Genomic DNA, 10000 nt, shown 5'->3' with positions numbered 1-10000 from the left:
GAAATGTGTTTTCACACACTTGTCAATCCGCACCGCTAGAAGAGAGTGTGAGGACATATTCAAGTTCATGTCAGAAAAAAAAGAGACACTGACGAGGGCAACAGCCGAAACGTTTGTCTACACTTCTGCTGCTATGTAAATAATAAAAAATAAAATGAAGAAAAGAAGAACCCGAGTGCGATCCACTTTCTCACCTTCCAAGAAAAAAAAATATGCCAAGAATGGTTTGGAAGTACGGATAAACAAGTTACAGTTATGCAATAGCACATTCTTTTGTGTGACACCAGTCCATGTCCTTTATCTACGCAGTGACATGCCATGACATGACAGCGCTACTACTACTGTAGGTGTGTGTGTGTGTGTGTGTGTGTGTGTGTGTGTGTGTGTGTGTGTGTGTGTGTGTGTGTGTGTGTGTGTGTGTGTGTGTGTGTGGGTGTATGTGTGCGTGCGCGCGCGCATGTGTGCGTGCATGCATGTGTGAGTATTTGGGCCTCCTGCATGTGTGTGTGTGTGTGTGTGTGTGTGTGTGTGTGTGTGTGTGTGTGTGTGTGTGTGTGTGTGTGTGTGTGTGTTTGTGTTTGTGTTTGTGTGTGTGTGTGTGTGTGTGCGTGTGTGTGTGTTTGTGTGTGCATGCGTGTGTGTATTTGTGCCTCCTGCATGTACATGTGCGCACATATCTGCGAGTGAAATCTTTGTAGCGTTACAGTGTGACGGTGCCTAGAGCTAAAGATCAAGTACTTGAGATCACTGATCCTTTCCCTAAGCCACAGAGGAGCGGAGAGGAGAGGAGAGGAGAGGAGATGAGAGGAGAGGAGAGGAGAGGAGAGGAGAGGAGAGGAGAGGAGAGGAGAGGAGAGGAGAGGAGAGCCTGCCAACCCAGTGTGGTGAGAAGGCATTCAAACCAGACTGGGCCCGCCCCACCTATAGCCTTGCCCTGCCCTTCCTCTCTGCCCCATTCTGAACTTCTAAACACACCACGTCACAGCACAACACAGAGCTTCTATCAGCAATTGAGGATCAGACTACTGTATATAATCCAGACACACACACACAATAGAAGATCATATTCTATACATGATCCAGACACACACTGATGCTTTTTTATCCAAAGTGACTTACCCTTATTTTAGTTACAGGGTATTTGGTTACGGTCCCTGGAGCAATGTGGGGTTAGGTGCCTTGCTCAAGGGCACTTCAGCCATGGATGGACGTGTGCTGGTAAGGTTGGGGTTTGAACCTGCGACCCTCTGTTCTAAAGCCAGCCAAAGACCAGCGCTCTAACCATTGAGCCACAGCTGCCCTATCCTAAAGCTGAATGGACCACTAGTTCCCCTTAGTCTGGACCCTGTAGAGCAGGGGTCAGGAACCTTTTTGGTGGAGAGAGCCATAAACGCCAATTTTTTTAAATAAAAATTTTCATGAGAGCCATACCATTTTAAAAACACGGAATACAATCAAAAGCATGCATTTCAATTAAGCCCAACAATTTTAGAGTGTACTGTCAAGTTATTACTTTTATTGATAACAGTTAAGTATAGGGTTGCTAACTGTCAACTTCATTATGGCGAGAGGGTCTAGAATTTTGTAGCTCTTAGATGTAATTTCCTGCATTTTAACACTTTTTAACCTCCCTTGTCCTGTTTCAACTCAATGTAGAACCCGTACATTTATTCATAAATACAGGACGATTCCATATTTCAAGGGATCGTTGGCAACCCTAGATAAGTAAGAGCCATGTACAGTTCCCAAAAGAGCCACATGTGGCTCTAGAGCCATAGGTTCCTGACCCCTGCTGTAGAGATTTGCAGATAGATCGATAGATTGATAGATTGATAGATTGATAGAGTGATAGATAGATAGATAGATTGACTGATGGAAAAATAGACAGACGATCTCAGTGGTGTAGTCTACATAGAACGCGGGTATACAGAGTATACCCACTTCTAAATTTCAGGGATTTCAGTATACCCACTTAAAATTGATTGATCCATTATTTTCAATGGCACAAATATATACAGTATACCCACTTCAAAAAATGCTCCAATATACAGTATACCCAGCATAAAAAGTAGACTACACCACTGGACGATCTCCATTGGACCAAGCTGGGCTCCCACGGCTGGCTTTACGTAGTTAGGATACTTCTCACCATTGTGTTTGTCATTCTGGATGAATCGCAAATTCACAACACTCATCAGCAAATGTTGCTGTGTTACTGTAATTCAACACTGATCTGAGCACATATGGTCCCACTCAATTTCAGTCTTAAATTGTAAGTCTTTGAGTGTTGAATTAACACTAATATGAAGCCATATATGCTCTAAAATAGTGTTAAACACAACTCCATTAGTTGAATTTAACACTAAATCGAGAACAGAGTTGAACTAACACTGCAAATGTTTACTGTGCTACTACACTGATGCTTGAGCTGCCCCAGTTCCGGGCCAGACTCTACAGCGTGATGTGTATGTATGCGTGTGTGTATACTCTACTTTACATTACATTTACATTACATTACACTTCGCTGTTGCGCTTTCATTTTATTCAAAGTAACTTACAGTTAGTCTTTGTCAGGGTATTGGTTACAGTCCCTGGAGCAATGTGAGGTTAGGTGCCTTGCTCAAAGGCACGTCAGCCATGGATGGAGATGTAGGGAGAGCTCAGGGGGGATTCGAACCTGCAACCCCCAGATTGAAAGAACTCTCTAACCACTAGGCCACGGCTGCCGTCGCTTAGCCTTTAACCCTTAACCCTTAACACTTAACTCAAAGCTAATGTACTTTTTAAAAACTAACCCTACTTAGCATCTGCACTTGTTGTTCTGCATATTTCCTGTGGACTCTTTATCTGCTAGTGATGTTGATTATGATTACGTATGTCCTCGATTGTAAGCCACTTTGTTTAAAAAAAGCATCTGCCAGATATGCAATGTAATATAATGTAATATAATGACACAGCACTGAGACCGCTATGTTTCTGTGCCAGCTGTGTTCTTTTCTTTTGCCTGTCTGCCTGCCTGGCCGCAACTCTCATTTCCCCGGCAGGGATAATAAATTGCACTTCAAATTGACTTGGTGACAACTCGCACAGGCGATCCATCAGAGTCTTCAGACAGCTCCACTCCCATGCAACATGCAACATCAAGCACTATAGTACACTACACTACACGCTGTATAGGGAGTGTCCATACATGGTCCGAATTGCACAGCTCCCATACAGTAGGACACATGCTGCTCCCCATACATGCAAGGAGGCCAATGCCCACTACCGGCCAGTAAGTTCATCATTTATATCTGGTTTATGGGTGCATGTGTGTGTGTGTGTGAGAGAGAGAGAGAGAGAGAGAGAGAGAGAGAGAGAGAGAGAGAGAGAGAGAGAGAGAGAGAGAGCATGTGTGTGTGTGTGTAAGTGCGTGTGTGTGTTTGCGATGGCGTGTTGTTCTCCTTAACGAGCAGCACTGCAAATGAACCGACGGCGAGTGAGTGAGTGAGTGAGCGAGTGAGCGAGAGAGCGTGTTTCGAAAGAAAAAGTTCCTCAACTGCATAAGAATGCGCTGGCATGCAAGTACATGAAGACAAATTATCTCAATTAAACAGCGAGAGGGAAAAAGGTTTGCGGCTACAGCATCCTGAAACACAGCCAATGCATCTGAACCAACGGCCTCAGACTCCAACTTTCATAGATTTATTTATTTATTTATTTATATATTTATTGGCTTAGTTTCATTTCATCCACCTACCGCCCTCCCCCTCCCCTCAACCCACCCGCAATTATCATTTCCTAGCCAATGGCTTCAGGCAGTTCAGTTCGTGAGAGTGTGTGACAGCTCTGGCAGAAGAAAAAGAGAGAGAGAGAGAGAGAGGGAGAGAGAGAGAGAGAGAGAGAGAGAGAGAGAGAGGGAGAGAAGAGGAAGAGCAGCAGTGGTAAAGAGAGAGAGAGAGAGAGAGAGAGAGAGAGAGAGAGAGAGAGAGAGAGAGAGAGAGAGAGAGAGAGAGAGAGAGAGAGAGAGAGAGAGAGAGAGCGAGAGAAGACAGCGCGCAGGCAGGCAAGGCAGGCTGTCACCTTCAAAAGCGTGTGTGAAAGACAAGACCGCAGAGCTGTGTGTGTGTGTGTGTGTGTGTGTGTGTGTGTGTGTGTGTGTGTGTGTGTGTGTGTGTGTGTGTGTGTGTGTGTGTGTGTGTGTGTGCAGCCTTGCCGGTGGTTAGCGAAGCAGCTTTCCTCAATCCCATTAGCTAACTAGCTAACCGCTGACAGGATGACCTTTGGAAGACATGATGAGCAGAGCACCCTCTTCTCCTCTCCTCTCAACACTTCTCTCTTTCCACTTCTTTTCTTTCTCTCTGTTTGATTTGCTTTATTCTATCTTTTTTTAAACTTTTCTCTCTCTCCATCTCCTCTCACCTCTTATTCACCATCTCTCTCATTCTCTGTCTTTTTCTCCAGCACCCTCTTCTCCTCTCAAGTTGTTTCTTTCCACTTCTCTCCATTTCTTTTTCTTTCTCCCTTTTTGATTTGTTTCTTTCTCTCTTTTTTTAAACAACTTCTCTCTCTCTCTCTTCTCCTCTCAGGCCTCATTCACCATTTCTCTCATTCTCTCTCTCATGTTTTTCTCTTCTCTCTGTCCACTTTTCTGTCCTTCTCCATCCTTTTTAGTTCACTTGTGCCACCTTTCCACTGCTGGTTTTCTGGTAGGCCACACAGCACGACTTGGCCGCCACTTTTTGCTTTACGATTGTGTCAAAGACGTCCAACGTGTCCTTCAGTGCAACGGATACTTTTGCTTACTGTAAATGCAAAAAAAAATAGATTGTTTTGAAATCTCATGTTTTTCACAGTTACAGTAAGCAAAAGCATCTGTTAGCACTGAAGGACAGTGTCATGTTGGACGTCTTTGACCCGATTGAGCTGTGTCGTGCCTATTTGAAAAGCGAAAAGTAGCGGACGGGTTGCGCTGTGTCACGCCGTAGGCCTACCAGAAAAACTTCAGTGGAAAAGAGGCATTGCTTTCTACCTCTCCATTTCAGTTCCTATGGTGCATCTTTCCTTTGCATCCTTTGCATGTACTTACAGACAGTACTCTCGATCAGCATTTACACATCTCTTGCTCTGTTTCTTACATCGCTCTGTTTCTTAGTATATGTCCTACCCAACTCCCCATCCTTTTTTATTCAATATCATCCTTCTCTCTGTCTCTGTTTTCTCTTTCTCTCTCTCCCTTCCTCTCTCTTTCTCAGTCTACATATCTCCCTCTCTCTCACTCTACCACTCTACCCCCTCTCTCTCTCTCTCTCTCTCTCTCTCTCTCTCTCTGCCGTGCCAGGAGAGTTGAGCGCAGATCATCGTCGTCAGTGGCAAAGATTAAATGGATTGCATTTTCAGATTAGGCCAATCGAGGAAATGGGATTAGATGGGATTACCGCGGCTCCCCTACCCTTTGTTCCGAGCTGGCTTTCCCAAGGATTACACCCCCTAGGGAGAGAGAGAGAGAGAGAGAGAGAGAGAGAGAGAGAGAGAGAGAGAGAGAGAGAGAGAGAGAGAGAGAGAGAGAGAGAGAGAAAGAGCAGCAGGCACTAGAGGCCTTGCCATGACGCCAGCCCAGAGGCCAACCGGCACCAGGCCAAAACGGAACACAGATCACGACCCAAGTGCAGTACAGTGTACACGACACGTGCCCCATTATATGGAAGCCTTTTGGAGCCTGTGTGATAAAGTGGTCCCCAAACTGGGCATGAGCGCCTACCAAATATCTGTATTTGTACAGCACAATTCATACAACACATGCAGCCCAATGTGCTAAACAGTTAGATTAACAACAATAATATAATAATGAAATAATAATTAATTAATAATAATAATGAAAAGAAAAGACATTAAAAATGAAAAAAGTGGGTGGTTCATAGTACACAAAGAAGAAAGCTCAGAGGGCTTCGGCGTTCAATTTGGTTTTGCGAAGGTGCTCTTTGGTTAGATTTCACTTAGGATCCAGGTTATGAAAAATATCCAAGGCACTCTTCTTGGTTAAAAAGCTTTCAATAAACTTAGCTAGTTCATAGTGGCGCTGGTAACAGTAAGATAGAACATAGTACACTATGGTTCCTGTCACTGGTACCGTTATGGCTGTCCTGAAAATAGCTTAAGAGTTGAATTACGCACACTGCCAATTTCTATTTACCGTGCACCCACGCACAGGGTCAAGTGTACTAGCGCTACTGTATGGTAACCAGCGGTTGCCTAGCAGCTAATGTTTTCTTCCACAACTGGGCCAAAGCAGAACCCCATTCGTCCCTAATTCGGCAGTGCACATGCACACAGCTACCGTAGGGTAGCCTCGCTGCATGCTGTGGCTAGCTACAGTACTGTACACGTAGTTACTGTTTTCACAGCTGTTTGGGGTCTTCTCTCTCTGGAGTCTCTCGAAGACCTTAGTGGTGTACTACTGAATGTTGGAGGAATTTGCTTTGAGAATATTATGGCTCTGCTGTCCTAGGTTTGGCTTGGTTGCTGGGGGCCCATCAGATTCTTGTTGATATTGTTGTTGATGTAGATATTACCAGGCCATAGCCATAGAGATGGATTGTGCACATTTTGAGAGAGAGAGAGAGAGAGAGAGAGAGAGAGAGAGAGAGAGAGAGAGAGAGTGAGAGAGATAGACAGAGACAGAAACAGAGAGAGAGAGAGAGAGAGACAGCGAGAGAGACACTTTCTTTCTAACCTTGAGCTACCTGAGCCACATGGTCCTTTGGGCATGCTCTTGGTCCTAATACCTGAACTCCAACCCCTGCCCCTACAGCACCTCTCCCCCTGCCCCTACAGCACCTCTCCCCCTGCCCCTACAGCACCTCTCCCCCTGCCCCTACAGCACCTCTCACCCCTGCCCCTACAGCACCTCTCCCCCTGCCCCTACAGCACCTCTCCCCTCTGGCCATACAGCACCTCTCCCCCTGCCCCATACAGCACCCATGCTCTTGGTCCTAATACCTGAACTCCAACCCCTGCCCCTACAGCACCTCTCCCCCTGCCCTGAAACTTACCGCTGCCCCTATTATATGCTGTAGCCCATGCCCCATCCCCTTACTTACACCTCCACTTATCCTACCTCCACCCCTGCCCTCTCTCCTCTCTCCAACCTGTTGGTTCTCCCACTGAAGGCTGTGACCCCTGCCCTCTCTCCTCTCTCTAACCTGTGCTCCTACTGAAGGCTGTGACCCCTGCCTCTGGTCCTCAGGTACCCCTACTGAAGGCTGTGACCCCTGCCTCTGGTCCTCAGGTACCCCTACTGAAGGCTGTGACCCCTGCCCCTATTTCTCAGGTACCCTCTATAAGACCTGCAGTCAGACCATCTGGACAAGGACCTGCCTGGAGAGTACATATCTGTCAGACCACCTGTTTAAGATTGTATTGTCACACCAGTGTGACAGTTGCCTGGTTAACACCAGACCTAATCACAAGTGACACTGCCCTTCTCTCTGATTGGGCAGAGAAACTGTTATGGTTGGAATGCTTGGCCATTATGACACAGTGCCCATGATCTTGGACGTTATGAGTCATCCTCACCAGACTGTCTTTCAGATCGAACCGATTGTGTAGAACTAAAGGCAGTATGGGAGTTCCCAGGCTAGTGTGACAGTATTGGACAGTGGAAGTTCTATAGAATTCTGAGCGCCATGCAATACAATTTGGAATTTTAGAATCTTGCGTTGTTATGGTAGAACACATTTGTTTTATAGAAGGTTCAAAAACTCACTCTCTTAAAAGTTAACACTGAGTGTGTATTGTTGTTCCCTTGCTCTGTTTGGTAGCACCAGGATGCAACCTTGACAAATTTAAGACAGCAGGGCAACTTACAATTTTATATTAAACTGGCTTGTAGGAAATGGATCGCACTCAATTTTTCTTCTTTCTTGTTGTTTTCTTTTTATTTTAACATTGAAGGGACTGACATGACAGACGTTTTGGCTGCACAGAGCCTTCTTCAGTGTATATTAAACTGGCTTGCAATGTTGTACAACTTAGGAGAGCTGCCTGGGACAGCTGCCCAGCTTGCTTGCCTGCCTACCTGCCTGACTGAGGACCTTGCCCGGCTGTCCAGCTGTTTGGTAGCACCAGGATACAACCTGCATGCTGCCTGCCTGCCTTCCACACACGCACGCACGCACACACGCATGAACACACGCACGCACACACGCACGCACACACACACACACACACGCACGCACGCACACACGCACGCACACACGCACGCACACACACAGACAGACCCCTTGCCTGTGCTGTCGCTGGGTCCTGGGCTGTCCTGCTAAACCTGTTGCATAACAGGACTGAGACTGTAAGGCAATCAGCCCCTGTCTTCATCCCCTCTCACGTTCATCTAATACACACATGCACACATAAACACACACACGCAGGCATAGGCACGCTTGCACACTGTCAAACTTAGTACACACACACACACACACACACACACACACACACACACACACACACACACACACACACACACACACACACACACACACACACACACACACACACACACACACACACACACCTTGTGAAAACCCATCACCCCCCAACACCCCCCCCCCCCACACCCCCCGCCAACTCCAACCCCACTTACATACATACGCATAACACACTCTAAGATACGCAATAATAGGAAGATGGTCTGGACATGGAATCACACAAGTGTCTCCATTTGCAGTACCATATTCAAGTCTATATACCATATTTAATCCACAGCTACATCTCACGCTACAAGCTTGGCGGTCCCCAGTGCGTCCTGTCCTGGCACTACCCGTGCCCCGTGCGACAGGTGACTTCGCTGCTGACCTCGCCATCCTGGATAAGGTGTCAGAAGCTAATTAGCCTCAGCTTGTTTACTGAATGGCATGCGCTAGGCCACACGTGGAGCGACTTTTCCGACGTGCATGCATCTGTGTGACTTAGGGATGGACTGGTAATCTGGCACACAGTGAAGGAAGCTAAGGACGGCACTCTTCAGATTTTTCTTTTGTTTAGGCGACAGTGTGAGCATCAGCTTGTTTACTGAATGGCATGCGCTAGGTCACACGTGGAACGACTTTTCCGACGTGCATGCATCTCTGTGACTTAGGGATGGACTGGTAATCTGGCACACAGTGAAGGAAGCTAAGGACAGCACTCTTCAGATTTTTCTTTTGTTTAGGCGACAGTGTGAGCATCAGCTTGTTTACTGAATGGCATGTGCTAGGCCACACGTGGAACGACTTTTCCGATGTGCATCTGTGTGGCTCAGGGGCTGGACTGGTAATCTGGCACACAGGGCATTTTCGCGGTGGGCCGACAGTCCCCACTGGCCGATACTGTTGGCGTTGTAGTCGTTTTCCAGAGGATTGGCATTTTGTGACTAAGCCCGTGTGTGTGAGAGATTGAGAGAGAGAGAGTGTGTGTGTATCTGTGTGTGTGTGTGCACATGCATGTGTTGTGTCTGTGTGCGTTGTGTGGTGTCCGCTCACCTCCACGATGTCGGAGTTGGTTCTGCTCTCGTGCGGCTCGTTGTACTCGGTGTACTTGAGCAGCACCTTGTCCATGTCGGTGCTGGCGTACTGGAACAGCTTGTTGGTGCTGTTGAAGATGATCAGAGCGATCTCACAGTCGCACAGCACGCTCAGCTCGTACGCCTTCTTCATCAGGCCAAACTTGCGCTTGGTGAACGTCACCTGGATGAAGACAAGGAGGAGATAGAAAAAGCTTAGCACAAAAGGAGAGATATACGGTACTATACCGGGGCGACGTCACAGTCCCAAAGCACGCTCAGCCTTTTATTATTGGAAATGACTGTTCAGGGGTGAGTTTCTCCAAAGAGAAGTTGCTAGCCTGTTAGCAACTTCGGTAGTTGCCAATGGGAAAATGCATTGAAAACAACAAAGTAGCTAATGTAGTAAGCAACTTTGGTTTTGAGAAATTCACCCCAGAACAGGAAAGGAAGACATGGAGGAGAGATGAGGAGGTGGGATGGGGG

The 10000-nt window shown here is 46.8% G+C and overlaps 1 protein-coding gene across 3 annotated transcripts in view; it reads right to left on the bottom strand.

The window, feature by feature from the left end:
- mef2ca (myocyte enhancer factor 2ca) overlaps positions 1–10000 on the bottom strand; it is an 87434-nt gene that overhangs the window by 31091 nt on the left and 46343 nt on the right. For all 3 annotated transcript variants that reach the window (XM_063209836.1, XM_063209837.1, XM_063209838.1), the window contains one exon: positions 9495–9698. In XM_063209836.1, coding sequence (XP_063065906.1) covers positions 9495–9698 — 204 coding nt within the window. The remainder of the gene's footprint in view (positions 1–9494; positions 9699–10000) is intronic.

Source organism: Engraulis encrasicolus, chromosome 11 (genome assembly GCF_034702125.1).
Source record: "Engraulis encrasicolus isolate BLACKSEA-1 chromosome 11, IST_EnEncr_1.0, whole genome shotgun sequence".
NCBI lineage: Eukaryota > Metazoa > Chordata > Actinopteri > Clupeiformes > Engraulidae > Engraulis > Engraulis encrasicolus.
The sequence above is the reverse complement of the archived record's forward strand: the minus strand, read 5'-3'. Positions and strand labels throughout refer to the sequence as shown.